Below are 16,729 nucleotides of genomic sequence, written 5' to 3' on the forward strand. Positions count from 1 at the left end.
TTATTGACTGTATGTCTGTTTTACTCCATGTGTAACTCTGTGTCGTTGTATCTGTCGAACTGCTTTGCTTTATCTTGGCCAGGTCGCAATTGTAAATGAGAACTTGTTCTCAACTTGCCTACCTGGTTAAATAAAGGTCAAAAAAAAAAAAAAAAAAAAACATAGCATCCCTCTGTTATAGCCAGCTAGCTAACATAGCATCCCTCTGTTATAGCCAGCTAGCTAACATAGCATCCCTCTGTTATAGCCAGCTAGCTAACATAGCATCCCTCTGTTATAGCCAGCTAGCTAACATAGCATCCCTCTGATATAGGCAGCTAGCTAACATAGCATCCCTCTGTTATAGCCAGCTAGCTAACATAGCATCCCTCTGTTATAGCCAGCTAGCTAACATAGCATCCCTCTGTTATAGCCAGCTAGCTAACATAGCATCCCTCTGATATAGGCAGCTAGCTAACATAGCATCCCTCTGTTATAGCCAGCTAGCTAACATAGCATCCCTCTGTTATAGCCAGCTAGCTAACATAGCATCCCTCTGATATAGCCAGCTAGCTAACATAGCATCCCTCTGTTGTAGCCAGCTAGCTAACATAGCATCCCTCTGTCATAGCCAGCTAGCTAACATAGCATCCCTCTGTTATAGCCAGCTAGCTAACATAGCATCCCTCTGTTGTAGCCAGCTAGCTAACATAGCATCCCTCTGTCATAGCCAGCTAGCTAACATAGCATCCCTCTGTTATAGCCAGCTAGCTAACATAGCATCCCTCTGTTGTAGCCAGCTAGCTAACATAGCATCCCTCTGTCATAGCCAGCTAGCTAACATAGCATCCCTCTGTTATAGCCAGCTAGCTAACATAGCATCCCTCTGTTATAGCCAGCTAGCTAACATAGCATCCCTCTGTTGTAGCCAGCTAGCTAACATAGCATCCCTCTGTTATAGCCAGCTAGATAAGATAGCATCCCTCTGTTATAGCCAGCTAGCTAACATAGCATCTCTCTGTTATAGCCAGCTAGCTAACATAGCATCCCTCTGTCATAGCCAGCTAGCTAACATAGTATCTCTCTGTTTGACCAGGGTGTTTGGGTAGGCTAAACTAGCTAGCTGTATTTGATAGCTAAGTATGTGAAACTGAAAGGGGAAAAATCTCTCTGTCTCTCTCTGGCTTCTCGTTAATTTTGGAAGAAATTCCTTTGTTCAAAACTGTTCAACGATTGTCTTTCTCTCTCTTAGAGTCCACTACTCACCACATTTTATGCACTGCAGTGCTATCTAGTTGTAGTTTATGCTTTCAGTACGAGCTTCATTCTCTGATCCTTTGATTGTGTGGACAACAGGTCAGTTCATGCTGCAAGAGCTCTAATAGGTTGGAGGACATCCTTTGGAAGTTGTCATAATTACTGTGTAAGCCTGCGGAAGGGGGTGAGAACCATGAGCCTCCTATGTTTTGTATTGAAATCAATGTAGCCAGAGGAGGACGGAAGCTTGCTGTCCTCCGGCTACACCGCGGCGCTACCCTATAGAGTGCTGTCGAGGCTACTATTGTGTTTCAATAAATTATTTGGTGAAGTGTTCATATTTATTATAGTTTAATCTAAAAGGAAAACTTTATAAATGTTTAAAAAAATGTATTTGTATGAAATTCCTCCCCTTCCTCTGCCAAGGAGCCTCCACTGAAAAGATATTTTTCATTTATAACTAAAGGATCTGTTGACTAAAATAATGTATACTTGTTTAATGATTCTTCATTGAATCGTTGGCTGTATATTTAATACAATCTGTGTGATTCTGTGATTGACATATAGAAGGCCTACATACTATTAGGAAACAACAGTACGTCATTGATGTTGTCCATCTGAATGCGACATTTAATCAAAACATCGTGACACAAGTCAATTTACTTCTGACATGCGCAACAGGGTGCATGGATGAGATGTTTTTCAGAGCAATAAACAGATCAAAATTTTTTCCCGTATGATTTACTCACTTATCTCTCAATCAGTTTTCTCTAAACTTGATTTATGTTTAATGACGTGTTAAATGAACAAGCGAGGGATCTTTTGAATGGAGGAGACTACAATCGGATTTATCTTATCGTTCCCTGAGTCAGCGAAAATGAGGTGCGCTATTGGGTAAGGAGAGAGCGCAGAGGAGACGAACGGGGAGGTCCAGTCCTGAGTGAATAATGTGTTCTCCAAGAGGCATCAGCTTGTTCCCAAGTTTGGTGAGAACGATCGATCCTTCAGCAGAATCTCATCGAAACACATACTTTAATTGAGCTGTAGTTCATTACAAGATAAAGAAGTGCATCAACCAAAGGATACGCGCGCTGCGGTTTATCCAGAATAGGTGCCCAAGTTGTACCTCTAGATATTTGGATAGAAGCTAGTACAGAATGACTTATCGGCTTGACAGTGTTGGTGCTTATCTATAGCATAATACTGATCCGCACGTTATCAATCAAGACCAGGTCGGCAAATATCTGAATATCTTAAGATGATTATGAATAGCTCGGACATATTTTGTTATTACAAAGAAGTAAGTAACTTCACCAACAACTCGTCATGTGTGAACACGACTCAGTCCTCACCCAGCTTCATCGACTTGGCGACTTTTATGCACATATTCCCGTCCATATACGGCATCCTGTGTACAATAGGAGTGATCGCCAACGGTTTGGTGATTTACGCAGTGGCGACATGCAAGAAGAAGATGGTCTCGGACATCTACGTGCTGAACTTGGCCGTCGCAGATATGCTCTTCTTGCTGGTGATGCCTTTCAACATTCACCAGCTGGTCCGGGACAGACAGTGGGTGTTCGGGAACTTCATGTGCAAAGCTGTCGTGGTGGTAGATGTTAGCAACCAGTTCACTACCGTGGGGATTGTAACGGTGCTGTGTATTGACAGGTACGTCTCCACCTCTCCAAATTCAACAGGTGTCAGTTTGAACATGACAAAGCATCAATTAGGTCTCCCTCCTCTTTTACCTTTATGTATTCAGGTAGATATAACCTGATGTAGGATATGATTATAACATAGTTAGAACCTATAGGTAATTAAGAAGGAGACATTACTGTTACGCAGCCCAAGAGCAGGGATCTAGTGAGCGGATGGTCGGCACCGGAGCATTATTACAAATTCATTTGTAGACTGCAGATTGACAGCAAGAAGTGCAAACACATATAACATTTGACCAAAACATAATAATTGTCAAACCTACAGTACCAGTCGAAAGTGTGAACACACCTACTCATTCCAGAGTTTTTCTTTATTTTGACTATTTTCTACATTGTAGAATAATAGTGAAGACATCAAAACTATAAATTAACACATATGGAATCATGTAGTAACCAAAGTGTTAAACAAATCAACATATATTTTATATATTTTACCTGCAATAAGAAAGGAGGACCAAAGCACTTTTCATATAATTAATTCATTTGTTAATTTGTCCTTTATTTGTGTTCAAAAGAAGCAAAGTTTAAAAAATGTATCACCCTTTGCCTTGATGGCAGCTTTGCACACTCTTGAAATTGTCTTAACCAGCTTCACGAGGAATGCTTTTTCAGCAGCCTTGAAAGAATTCCCACATATGCTGAGCACTTGTTGGCTGCTTTTCCCAAACCATCTCAATTGGGTTGAGGCCAGGTGATTGTGGAGGCCAGGACATCTAATGCAGCACTCCATCACTCTCCTTGGTCAAATAGCCCATACACAGCCTGGCGGTGTGTTTTCGGTGTAGTAACCAAAAAAGTGTTGACCAAATTAAAATATATTGCATTTTTTTGATTTTCTCAATGAGCTTCATGAGGTAGTCACCTGGAATGCATTTCATTTCACACGTTTGCCTTGTTAAAAGTTCATTTGTGGAATTTCTTTCCTTCTTTAATGTGTTTTAGCCAATCAGTTGTGTTGTGACAAGGTTGGGGTGCTATACAGAAGATAGACCTATTTGGTAAAAGACCAAGTCCATATTATGTCAAGAACAGCTCAGAGAAACGACAGTCCATCATTACTTTAAGATTTGAAGGTCAGTCAATGTGGAACATTTGAAGAACCTTGAACGTTTATTCGAGTGCAGTCGCAAAAGCCATTACTATGATGAAACTGGCTCTCATGAGGACCGCCACAGGAAAGGAAGACCCATAGTTCCCTTCGCTGCAGAGGATAAGTTGATTAGAGTTAACTGCACCTCAGATTGCAGTCCAAATAAATGCTTCACAGATTTCAAGTAACAGACACATCTTAACATGTTCAGAGGAGACTGCATGAATCAGGCCTTTATGATCAAATTGCTGCAAAGAAACCACTGATGGAGTTAGGATGCTTAGCTGCTGACACTGCCCGTGATTTATTTACAATTCAAGGCTTTACCAGCATGGCTACTACATCATTTGTTCTGTATTTTGTAAATGTATTTTGTAATTTCATTTTGTAAATATATTTTGTAATTTCATTTTGTAAATGTATTTTGTAATTTCATTTTGTAAATATATTTTGTAATTTCATTTTGTAAATATATTTTGTAATTTCATTTTGTAAATATATTTTGTAATTTCATTTTGTAAATATATTTTGTAATTTCATTTTGTAAATATATTTTGTAATTTCATTTTGTAAATATATTTTGTAATTTCATTTTGTAAATATATTTTGTAATTTCATTTCGTAAATATATTTTGTAATTTCATTTTGTAAATATATTTTGTAATTTCATTTTGTAAATATATTTTGTAATTTCATTTTGTAAATATATTTTGTAATTTCATTTTGTAACGTATATTGTCATTGTGTGTGACCTGGGCTATGCCTCCCGCATCGTCAGGTGGCTGGTGAGGCAGCAGAACACCTACGGAGGCTTCTCTTCCACCCAGGTATACTTCCTAAACACCAGTGGTCTGAAATGGTGCACTAGTACAAACATTGCCTTGTATCAGACCACAGGGCATGTGTTCTTCATGTCTAATCTGGTGAGGCTATCTCTTACATGGTCACTTGATCCACCTATGTCCCTGACATAAATATTTAACATTGTCTTTGATTGTCTCTACCCTCCCCTCAGTATCTGATGATGATATTTAACATGTATTTCCCCTCCCATCCCCCAGGTGGCGCTGTCTACGTTCACAGTGTATGTGATGATAACTTTGTACGATAGTTTCCACTACCAACGTGTGAATACAATGATTACTTTGTACGATAGTTTCCACTACCAACGTGGAATACAATGATAACTTTGTACAATAGTTTCCACAAATTGCACTGCAAACATGAGAAGGTTATTAGCTATACAGGGAAGCATACTTTGGGTTATAGAGTTTGATGCCAACCGCCATATAAAGTCAAAAGAAGAAGATGGCTGAAGGAGGAGAGACCCTTCCTCCCCTCCCTCCCTCCCTCTTTCTGTATGATAGACAGCCTGCCGGCCTCACATTAATTCCCCCAGCACCATGCTTATCGATCCAGGGCCAGCTCCCAGATTGCATTACAAACACAGGCTGTCGGCTTGTTAAGTTTGCTAAAAATAAACGCAGTTGACAGTGAGAGGACGTTTCTTTTTTTGTTGCTGAGTTTACAATGTAGAAAATAGAGAAAAACTCTTGAATGATTAGGTCCACTTTTTAACTTTTTTTTTTACTGGTACTGTGTATACATTGCATTCAGAAACCTGAAGGTATTCAGACCCTGAAGGTATTCAGAGACCTGAAGGTATTCAGAGATCTGAAGGTATTCAGAGACCTGAAGGTATTCAGAGACCTGAAGGTATTCAGAGACCTGAAGGTGTTCCGAGACCTGAAAGTATTCAGACCCCTGAAGGTATTCAGAGATCTGAAGGTATTCAGAGACCTGAAGGTATTCAGAGACCTGAAGGTATTCAGAGACCTGAAGGTGTTCCGAGACCTGAAAGTATTCAGACCCCTGAAGGTATTCAGAGACCTGAAGGTATTCAGAGACCTGAAGGTATTCAGAGACCTGAAGGTATTCAGAGACCTGAAGGTGTTCCGAGACCTGAAAGTATTCAGACCCCTGAAGGTATTCAGAGATCTGAAGGTATTCAGAGACCTGAAGGTATTCAGAGACCTGAAGGTATTCAGAGACCTGAAGGTGTTCCGAGACCTGAAAGTATTCAGACCCCTGAAGGTATTCAGAGATCTGAAGGTATTCAGAGACCTGAAGGTATTCAGAGACCTGAAGGTATTCAGAGACCTGAAGGTGTTCCGAGACCTGAAAGTATTCAGACCCCTGAAGGTATTCAGAGACCTGAAGGTATTCAGAGACATGAAGGTGTTCCGTGACCTGAAAGTATTCAGAGACCTGAAAGTATTCAGAGACCTGAAGGTATTCCAGATCCCTTTCTCCACATGTTGTTACCTGGATTATATTTGTACGGCTTCCATTAATATTAGACATCACGCAACAGTTATTGACAAATAGACACGCACCACCACCTCTCGTCTTACCAGACTTAGCTTCTCTGTCCTGATGAAAAATCCCTCCATCTCTATATCATCCTCTATATCATCCTTGTCGTCATTCAGCCACGACTAGGTGAAACATAAGATATTCCAGGTTTTAATGTCCCATTGGTAGGATAATCATTCATTTGATTTTTTCCAATGATTGCACGTTGGCCAATAGAACGGATGGCAGTGGGGGGTTTACTCACTCACCTACAAATTCTCAGAAGCAGCCTGACCTCTGTCCCCTTTTTCTCCGTCTTTCTTCACGCAAATTACGGGAATTTGGGCCCGTTCCCGAGAAAGCAGTATATCCTTCTCGTCGAACACGTTAAAGAAAAAATCTTCTTCCAGTTGGAGGAGAGTAATCGCTGTTCTGATATCCAGAAGTTATTTCCGGGTCATAAGAGACGGAATGTAAACAAATAAGTTAAAAAAGAAGTTACAAACAATAAGAAAAAAACGCATAAATTAGCAGAGTTAGTTAGGAGCCCGTAAAATGTCAGCCATACCTTCCGGCGCCATCCTATTGTCCATAGAGCTCTGAGACAGGATTGTGTCGAGACACAGATCTGGGGTATGGTACCAAAAAATGTCTGCAGCATTAAAGGCCCCCAATAACACAGTGGCCTTCGTCATTCTTAAATGGAAGAAGTTTGGAACCATCAAGACTCTTCCTATTGCTGGCGACCATGAACCCGATGGTCACTCTGACAGAAAGCTCCAGAGTTCCTCTGTGGAGATGGGAGAAACTTCCAGAAAGACAACCATCACTGCAGCACTCCACCAGGCCTTTATGGTGGCCAGACGGAAGCCACTCCTCAGTAAAAGGCACATGACTGCCCACTTGGAGTTTGCCAAAAAGAACCTAAAGGACTCTCAGACCATGAGAAACAAGATTATTTGGCCTGAATGCCAAGTGTCACGTCTGGAGCAAACCTGGCACCATCCCTATGGTAAAACATGGTGGTGGCAGCATCATGCTGTGGGGATATTTTTCAGTGGTAGGGACTGGGAGACTAGTCAGTATCAGGGAAAGATGAACGGAGCAAATTATAGAGAGATACTTGATGAAAACCTGCTCCAGAGCGCTCAGGACCTCAGTCTGGGGTGAAGGTTCACCTTCAAACAGGACAACGACCTTAAGCACACAGCCAAGACAACGCAGGAGTGGCTTCGGAACAAGCCTCAATGTCCTTGAGTTGCCCAGCCAGAGCCCGGACTTGAACCCAATCTAACATCTCTGGAGAGACCTGGAAACAGCTGTGCAGTGACGCTCCCCATCCAACCTGACAGAGCTTAAGAGAAGAATGGGAGAAACTCCCCAAATACAGGTGTGCCAAGAGTGTAGCATCATACCCAAGAAGACTTGAGTCTGCATCGCTTCCAAAGGGGCCTCAACAAAGTACTGAGGAAAGGGTCTGAATACTTACTTGTGTGATATTTCCATTTTTAATTTTTAATACATTTGCAAAAATGTCTAAAAACCTGTTTTTGCTTTGTCATTATGTGGTATTGTGTGTAGATTGATGAGTAAAAAAAACGATTTAATACATTTTAGAATAATACTGTAACGTAGCAAAATGTGGAAAAAGTCAAGGAGTCTGAATACTTTCCAAATGCAATGTGTATGCGTGGGAATACTTGGGAACAGAAAAATAAAAATGAATTGGAGCTGATTTCCTGGTGTTTTTAAGGTCTCTTATTTCCATTGTAATATCTCCATGGTCATGAAGACATCTATACAGTAATATCTCTATGGTAATGAAGACATCTCTACAGTAATATCTCATTGGTCATGAAGACATCTCTACAGTAATATCTCCTTGGTCCATATGAAGACATCTCTACAGTAATATCTCCTTGGTAATGAAGACATCTCTACAGTAATATCTCCTTGGTCCATATGAAGACATCTCTACAGTAATATCTCATTGGTCATGAAGACATCTCTACAGTAATATCTCTGTGGTCATGTAGACATCTCTACAGTAATATCTCCTTGGTCATGTAGACATCTCTACAGTAATATCTCTGTGGTCATGTAGACATCTATACAGTAATATCTCTATGGTAATGAAGACATCTCTACAGTAATATCTCCATGGTAATGAAGACATCTCTACAGTAATATCTCATTGGTCATGAAGACATCTCTACAGTAATATCTCCATGGTCATGTAGACATCTCTACAGTAATATCTCCTTGGTCATGAAGACATCTCTACAGTAATATCTCCTTGGTCATGAAGAAATCTTGACAGTAATATCTCATTGGTCATGAAGACATCTCTACAGTAATATCTCCTTGGTCCATATGTAGACATCTCTACGGTATTATCTCTGTGGTCATATGTAGACATCTCTACAGTAATATCTCCATCCCTTGGCCTGCCTTGGATGTATTCAGTATCATGAGAGATTTAACCAGTGCAGAGCAAATTCTTCCTCTTTAGTTCTTTGATGTCACATGGCTGTAGGGTTATGTTCCTTCGTTCATAGACATATGACACACTCTGGTTAAGTACGGCAGCATAGTACAGCAGATGGCTATAGACTTAACTTTGATTTGGTTTAACATCAGCAGTATAAACAATCTGTATCTCTGATCGTTTATTTTAGGATTCAACGCATCCCAAATGTACCCCTTTTTTTCATAAGTAGTGCACTACGTTTGACAAGGGCTCATAGGACTCTGGTAAAATATGGTGCACTATTTAGGGAATAGGGTGCTATTTGGGACGTAACCGTGGTGATTTCGTCTAACTTTATTTTACGTGTTCATGACAGCTTGTACAGTGGGGCAAAAAAGTATTTAGTCAGCCACCAATTGTGCAAGTTCTCCCACTTAAAAAGATGAGAGAGGCCTGTAATTTTCATCATAGGTACACTTCAACTATGACAGACAAAATGAGGAAAAACATTTCAGAAAATCACGTTGTAGGATTTTTAATGAATTAATTTGCAAATTATGGTGGAAAATAAGTATTTTCCCTCTGTATGTGACTTTTTCAGCTCCCAGATCAATTATTCCTAAAATGTTATTATATTATAATAGTATACGGTATGCCACTTTGCAGATGTTTTCATCCAAAGCGACCTATAGTACAGTGAGTGCATTCATTAATTTAGTATGTGTATGTGATCCTGGAAGGAATTGAACCCCATGACCTTGGGCATATGCCAGTGTCATGGGATGCATTCCAAATGTCACCCTATTCCCTTAATAGTACACTACTATTGACCAGGGCATATACTGCCCTACCAAGAAAAAAGAAAAAAAGGCAGTAGCTGCTCATAGCGTGGAATTGAGAAAAATGGCTTTTATTTACCTTGGTTTTCACAGTAACTTTATACAGTTACTGCTAAACATGACCTCCATTTTCTCCTGAACACAATACAATAGAGGCGGGATACTTGTCCACGTGATTAAGCATGTATTGATTGTAGCAAAAAAAATGAGATTAACTCATTTTCGACCAAATGAGCAGTTACTCATCATCATATTTTTTGCTTGATAGGGCAGTATAGGGCTCTGTTGAAAAATGCACTATATGTAGAATAAGAGTACTTTTAGAACGAAGCCAATGCTCTTACCTTACTGATTCACTCATGACATTATTAGATTTATTTAATGTAACATCATGATTAGAGTCCTGATTGCTCTCAGGAAGAAGAGAAAAACAAACTGTATGAATAGGCGGTATTCAAACACAAAATCCTTCTATTCCAGGTTAACTAATTACCGTTGGCTTTTCTTGGGATGACAAGTACAATTTATTTATGGTGTTTTTCCTGTCTGTGTATTCACATGACATTCACATGCCTCTGTCTGGACAAGACTGGACTGGGTAAAAAGTGATGGTTGTTACTGAAGAAAACAAAAAGACAAACTCCTCACGGTGGAGTCTCCTGAAGTGTAGAGATATTTGTGCTATTTTGGGAGAAACTGTCTCTCTGTCTCCATCCCTTCTACTCTTTCATCGTTCATGGAGCGGCAGCACTATGACTTGTTTTGACTGATTCCAAATCTCTGTTCTGTCGTTACACGTTCAGATATCGCAGACACATCGTACTAAGAATGGAACATCACATTATCACACTTGGGTTTCAATGAACACTATGGCAAATACCAAATGAAATCTCACTCAGTATCACATTGTGCATAAACACGCACACACACGCACGCCAAACACATGACCACCCATAATATGTACATCTGTCTGCACATAGACATGAACTTGAGTACATCTACAGTATCTTTTTACAACACAGTCAAATCCCTGAAATCAATCATCGGTTTTCTATAATCTGTTTCTCTTCTCAACACAGTCACATGCAGTAATCTGTTTTCCTAACCTTAGAATAAGGGGAAGTGTGACCTCCCGAGTGGCGCAGCGTTCTAATAGACGTCACTACCAATCCAGGTTCAATCCCGGGCTGTGTCGCAGCCGGCCGTGACCGGGAGACCCATGAGGTGGCGCACAATTGTCCCAGTGTCGTCCAGGTTAGGGGAGGGTTGTCCTTGTGATGTCCTTGTTCCATCACACTCTTGCGATTCCTTGTGGCGGCCGGGTACATGAACGCTGCCTTCGGGCGTACAGTGTTTCCTCTGACATATTGGTGCGGCTGACTTCTGGGTTAAGCGGACAGTGTGTCAAGAGGCAGTGTCCCTGACGTGTCTCGAACATGCTAGATGGTCATAGTGTACACTCACCTGTCCTCTCCAACCAACCTCCCTATTGTCCTTTACTGTCTGCAGTAACTAGACCATACCATACGTCTGGGGGGTGCTCAGAAATGTATGTTTTGTATGGCTGTAAATGTTTCCCTATAAACCACTCAAGTGTAACTTTTGCAGCATGCTTAGGGTCATTCTCCTGCTGGAAGGTGAACCTCCGTCCCAGTCTGAAGACTGAAACAGGTTTCATGCTGCCACAATCATGCTTCACTGTGGGGATGGTGTTCTCGGGTGGTGAGAGGTGTTGGTTTTGCACCAGACATAGCATATTCCTTGATGACCAAAAAGCTCAATATTAGTCTCATCTGACCAGAGTACCTTCTTCCATATATTTGGGACGTATCCCACGTGCCTTTTGGTGAACACCAAATGTATTTGCTTATTTTTGTCTTTAAGCAATGGTTTTTTTCTGGCCACTCTTCTGTAAAGCCCAGCTCTGTGGAGTGTACGGCTTAAAGTGGTCCTATGGACAGATACTCCAATCTCCACTGTGGAGCTTTGCATCTACTTCAGGGTCATCTTTGGTCTCTTTGTTGCCTCTCTGATTAATACCATCCTTGCCTGGTCTGTGAGATTTGGTGGGCGGGTTTATTGTGGTGCCATATTTTTTTTTAAACAAGTAATTTTTTGCATTTCACTTCACCAATTTGGACTATTTTGGTGTATGTCTATTAATATGTCTATTAATATGTCTATTAATATGTCTATTAATATGTCTATTAATATGAAATCCAAATAAAAATCTATTTAAATTACAGGTTGTAATGCAAGAAAATAGGAAAAACGCGAAAATAGGAAAAACGCGAAGGGTAATGAATACTTTTGCAAGGCACTGTAGTACATTACTTTTGGTCAAAGTAGTCACTGTGAAAGGAATGGGCTTTGGTCAAAATTAGTACACTATATAGGGAACGGGGTGCAATTGGGGCACAACCCAGGTACATAACCTAACCCCTGGTCACTAACTGATGTGTCTCTTTGTTTCTAGATACATTGCCATCGTCCACCCCACCTCAGAGAAGCGGACCATCCAGTGGACCATCATCATCAACATCCTGGTGTGGGTCGGCAGCTTCCTGCTGACCGTTCCCGTCATGATCTACGCCATGGTGGTGAGGAAGAGCGACCTGGAGATATGCATGATGTTTCTGGACGGGCCTGAGGACATGTACTGGTACACTCTCTACCAGTCCATCTTGGGCTTCATCTTTCCTCTCATCATCATCTCCACCTTCTACTCCCTCACCCTCTACCACGTCTTCAGATCCATCCGCCGAGTCAAGCGTAAACAGTCTGTCTGGGCGAAGCGCGCCACCAAGACCGTGGTGATGGTCATTGCTCTCTTCCTGGTGTGCTGGAGCCCATATCACGTGATCCAGGTGATTAACTTGACCAACAACAGGCCAACCAACACCTTTGTGTATGTCTACAACATCACGATCTGTCTGAGTTACTCCCACAGCTGCATCAACCCTCTGATGCTGCTCATCTTCGCTCAGAACTACCGCGAACGTCTCTGTCACAGGAAGGATTTGAGGAGTTCGCAGCAGAACTCCTCCAAGACAACTGTGATCAAAACAGACGGCTCCAGCGTGTCCACCGACCCAAACTACCGCTGCACAGTCATCTAATAGTACAGATATTGCCACTCATATACTGTGTGTGTGTGTGTGAATAGGTGGGCTGTCGTTTGGTCCCAATAAGACTACCAAAAGTCAGCTGTTTCCCTTCTGCTATGTTCTACGAACTTTAGGGTTCATGAATTACTTGAAGCTAAAGTAGCTGAAAAACACTGTTATCTTTCCAGGGGACAGAAGTGGCATTATGTGTTAGTGGATGGATGATGGATTTACCCATCGGACTGCAACAGCTCCACCATCACTATCATTCTTCTGGTACTAATGTCAACTGATCAAAATGTCATTGTCTCAATCATTATCTTAGGACAGTCTCTCTCTCTATCTCTCTCTCTCTCTCTACCTCTCTCTCTACCTCCACCCTCTCTCTCTCCCCCTCTCGCTCCACCCCTCCTTCTCTCACCCCCTCCTCTCTCTCTCTCTCTCTCTCTACCTCTACCTCTACCTCCTCTCTCTCCCCCTCTCGCTCCACCCCTCCTTCTCTCACCCCCTCCTTCTCTCTCTCTCTCTCTCTCTCTCTCTCTACCTCTACCTCTACCCTCTCTCTCTCCCCTCTCGCTCCACCCCTCCTTCTCTCACCTCCTCCTTCTCTCTCTCTCTCTCTCTCTCTCTCTCTCACCCCTTCTCTCTCTCTCTCTCTCTCTCTCTCTACCTCTACCTCTACCTCTAGCTCCACCCTCTCTCTCTCCCCCTCTCGCTCCACCCTTTCTCCCCTCTCCCCCTCCCCCCCTCTCTCCCCCCTCTCTCTCCCCTCTCCCCTCCCACCTCTCTCCCCCCTCTCTCCCCCTCTCTCCCCCCTCTCCCCCTCTCTCCCCCCCTCTCTCTCCCCTCTCCCCTCTCCCCTCTCCCCTCTCTCTCCCCCTCTCTCCCCCTTTCTCCCCCCCCCCCTCTCTCCCCCCCCCTTTCTCCCCTCTCACTCTCTCCCCCCTCTCTCCCCTCTCTTCCCCTCTCATTCATTTTGTATTGATTTGAGACCAGGAAATAGCGGTAGAAGTAAATAATAAAAGTATATTCAATGAATATAGCCCTTGTAGCATAACATATGAGGAACTGTCCTATACACACTATTTTATTTAACCTTTATTTAACCTTTATTTAACTAGGCAAGATAGTTAAGAACAAATTCTTATCTACCGGGGAACAGTGGGTTAAACTGCCTCATTCAGGGGCATAAAGACAGATTTTTACGTTGTCAGGTCGGGGATTCAATTCAATCCAGCAATTTTTCGGTTACAAACGTTCTAACCACTAGGCAGACCTGCCGACCCCAACTACTCAAACAACACGCACTACTTAAAACACACGTTAACTTGTTCCTATTCACAGCTTGTGTTTGTTTTCTCACTCTACCTGACACTCTAATGTTAGCCTGTACCCTGTGCATTCAGATGACTGTTACATTGTATTAAAACCTTCTTATTATGGTCATTTACTAATTGTCCGATATCATCTCTGTAACGTATACAATATGACGCACTATTTAAATTTTAATGTTGACTCCAAAAATAGAGATTTTTAATTTTTTTTACTTGCAAAAACAAGTACATTTATTTGGTTTTTACCAAATAACAGCCTCATTTATGTATGAATGACACATTTTGAGATATTGACGTGATAAAGTTAATTACAAAGGTGTGTTTCGTAGTTAAAACAAGTTGTCATGGTGATCTAGTATAGGACATAAATCCACTATATGTAAATACTGCAGTTTTACACTTTATGTTTTACTTCCTATATTGTGTTGTTCTGCAATGTATTATACTACATATACTTGGAATATACTAATTGTCCATATATGGTATTTCAGATGAGTTTTACATGAATACAATATAACCACATCTTGTTGTTCTTATTGTTCAGTGTAATTTATGTACTAAACTGAAAATAAATATCAACATAACATGTAAAGTGTTGGTCCCATGTTTCATGAGCTGAAATAAAAGATCCCTAAAATGTTCCATATTTGCACAAAAAGTGTATTTCTCTCAATTTCTATTTGCACAAATGTGTTCACATCCCTGTTAGTGAGCATTTCTCTTTCACCAAGATAATCCATCCACCCGACAGGTGTGGCATTTCAAAAAGCAGATTAAACAGCATGATCATTACACAGGTGCACCTTGTGCTGGGGGACAATAAAAGGCCACTATAAAATATGCAGTTTTGTCACACAACACAATGCCACGTATGTATAGAATTTTGAGGAACCGCCTCCAACTTGTTTTAGAGAACTTGGAAGTACATCCAACCGGCCTCACTACCGCAGACCACACTAGCCCATGACCTCCACATCCAGCTTCTTCACCTGCGTCTGAGACCAGCCACCTGGAGAGATGATGAAACTGTGGGTGTTTACACAACCAAATCATTTTTGCACAAACCGTCAGACATCTCAGGGAAGCTCATCTGCATGCTCATCATCCTCACCTCATTCGTCTTGGCCTGACTGCAGTTTGGCGTCGTAACCGACTTCAGTGGGCAAATGCTTTTTTTCAAATGCTCGACTCCGATGGCCACTTGAACACTGGAGAAGTGTGCTGTTCACGGATGAATACCGAATTCAACTGTACCGGGCAGATGGAAGACAGCATGTATGGCGTAATGGTGGCTGAGCGGTTTGCCTATCTCAACATTGTGAACAGCCCCATGATGGCCGTGGGGCTATGGTAAGGGCAGTCATAAGCAATGGACAATTTGAATGGACAGAGACACCGTGACGAGATCCTGAGGCCCATTGTCATGCATTCATCATCATCTCATCATTGTCCCAGTTCTTCCATGGCTGCATACCCACCAGACATGTCACCCATTGAGCATGTTCGGGATGCTCTGGATCGACTTGTACAACAGTGTGTACCAGTTCCCGCCAATATCCAGCAACTTTGAACAGCCATTGAAGAGGAGTGGGGATAACATTCAACAGGCCACAATCAATAGCCTGATCAACTCTATGCGAAGGAGATGTGTCGCACTGCATGAGGCAAATGGTGGTCACACCAGGTACTGACTGGTTTTCTGATCCACTCCCCTAATTAATTAATTAATTAATGAATTAATTTATTTCAATTGACTGATTTCATTTATATGAACTGTAAATATTTACTCAATAAACTGAAGTGAAAAATATTTAATAACAAAAGTAAAATAACAAAAAATAAAATAACAATAACAAGACTATATACAGGGGGTACCGGTACAGAGTCAATGTGGAGGCTATATACAGGGGGTACCGGTACAGAGTCAATGTGGAGGCTATATACAGGGGGTACCGGTACAGAGTCAATGTGGAGGCTATATACAGGGGGTACCGGTACAGAGTCAATGTGGAGGCTATATACAGGGGGTACCGGTACAGAGTCAATGTGGAGGCTATGTACAGGGGGTACCGGTACAGAGTCAATGTGGAGGCTATATACAGGGGGTACCGGTACAGAGTCAATGTGGAGACTATATACAGGGGGTACCGGTACAGAGTCAATGTGGAGGCTATATACAGGGGGTACCGGTACAGAGTCAATGTGGAGGCTATATACAGTGGGTACCGGTACAGAGTCAATGTGGAGGCTATGTACAGGGGGTACCAGTACAGAGTCAATGTGGAGGCTATGTACAGGGGGTACCGGTACAGAGTCAATGTGGAGACTATATACAGGGGTTACTGGTACAGAGTCAATGTGGAGGCAATATACAGGGGGTACCGGTACAGAGTCAATGTGGAGGCTATATACAGGGGGTACCGGTACAGAGTCAATGTGGAGGCTATATACAGGGGGTACCGGTACAGAGTCAATGTGGAGGCAATATACAGGGGGTACCGGTACAGAGTCAATGTGGAGGCTATATACAGGGGGTACCGGTACAGAGTCAATGTGGAGGCTATATACAGGGGGTAC

The 16,729-nt window shown here is 41.9% G+C and overlaps 1 protein-coding gene across 1 annotated transcript; it reads left to right on the plus strand.

Moving 5' to 3' along the window:
- Positions 1-2,209: 2,209 nt before the first annotated feature.
- On the plus strand, positions 2,210-13,231 carry LOC109884258 (melanin-concentrating hormone receptor 2-like). The gene is made up of 2 exons (XM_031798132.1): positions 2,210-2,907; positions 12,188-13,231. Exons 1-2 carry the CDS (start codon positions 2,495-2,497, stop codon positions 12,828-12,830), a joined length of 1,056 nt encoding a protein of 351 aa, XP_031653992.1. The 5' UTR covers positions 2,210-2,494; the 3' UTR covers positions 12,831-13,231.
- Positions 13,232-16,729: the final 3,498 nt, after the last annotated feature.

Source organism: Oncorhynchus kisutch, linkage group LG19 (assembly GCF_002021735.2).
Source record: "Oncorhynchus kisutch isolate 150728-3 linkage group LG19, Okis_V2, whole genome shotgun sequence".
NCBI lineage: Eukaryota > Metazoa > Chordata > Actinopteri > Salmoniformes > Salmonidae > Oncorhynchus > Oncorhynchus kisutch.

What these genes read in the sequence shown, in the direction of transcription:
- LOC109884258 (XM_031798132.1), top strand. Translation starts at nt 2,495, where the DNA reads ATGATTATGAATAGCTCGGACATATTTTGTTATTACAAAGAAGTAAGT. An exon ending in ACGGTGCTGTGTATTGACAG is followed by an intron (nt 2,908 to 12,187) that starts GTACGTCTCCAC and finishes CTTTGTTTCTAG; the next exon opens with ATACATTGCCATCGTCCACC.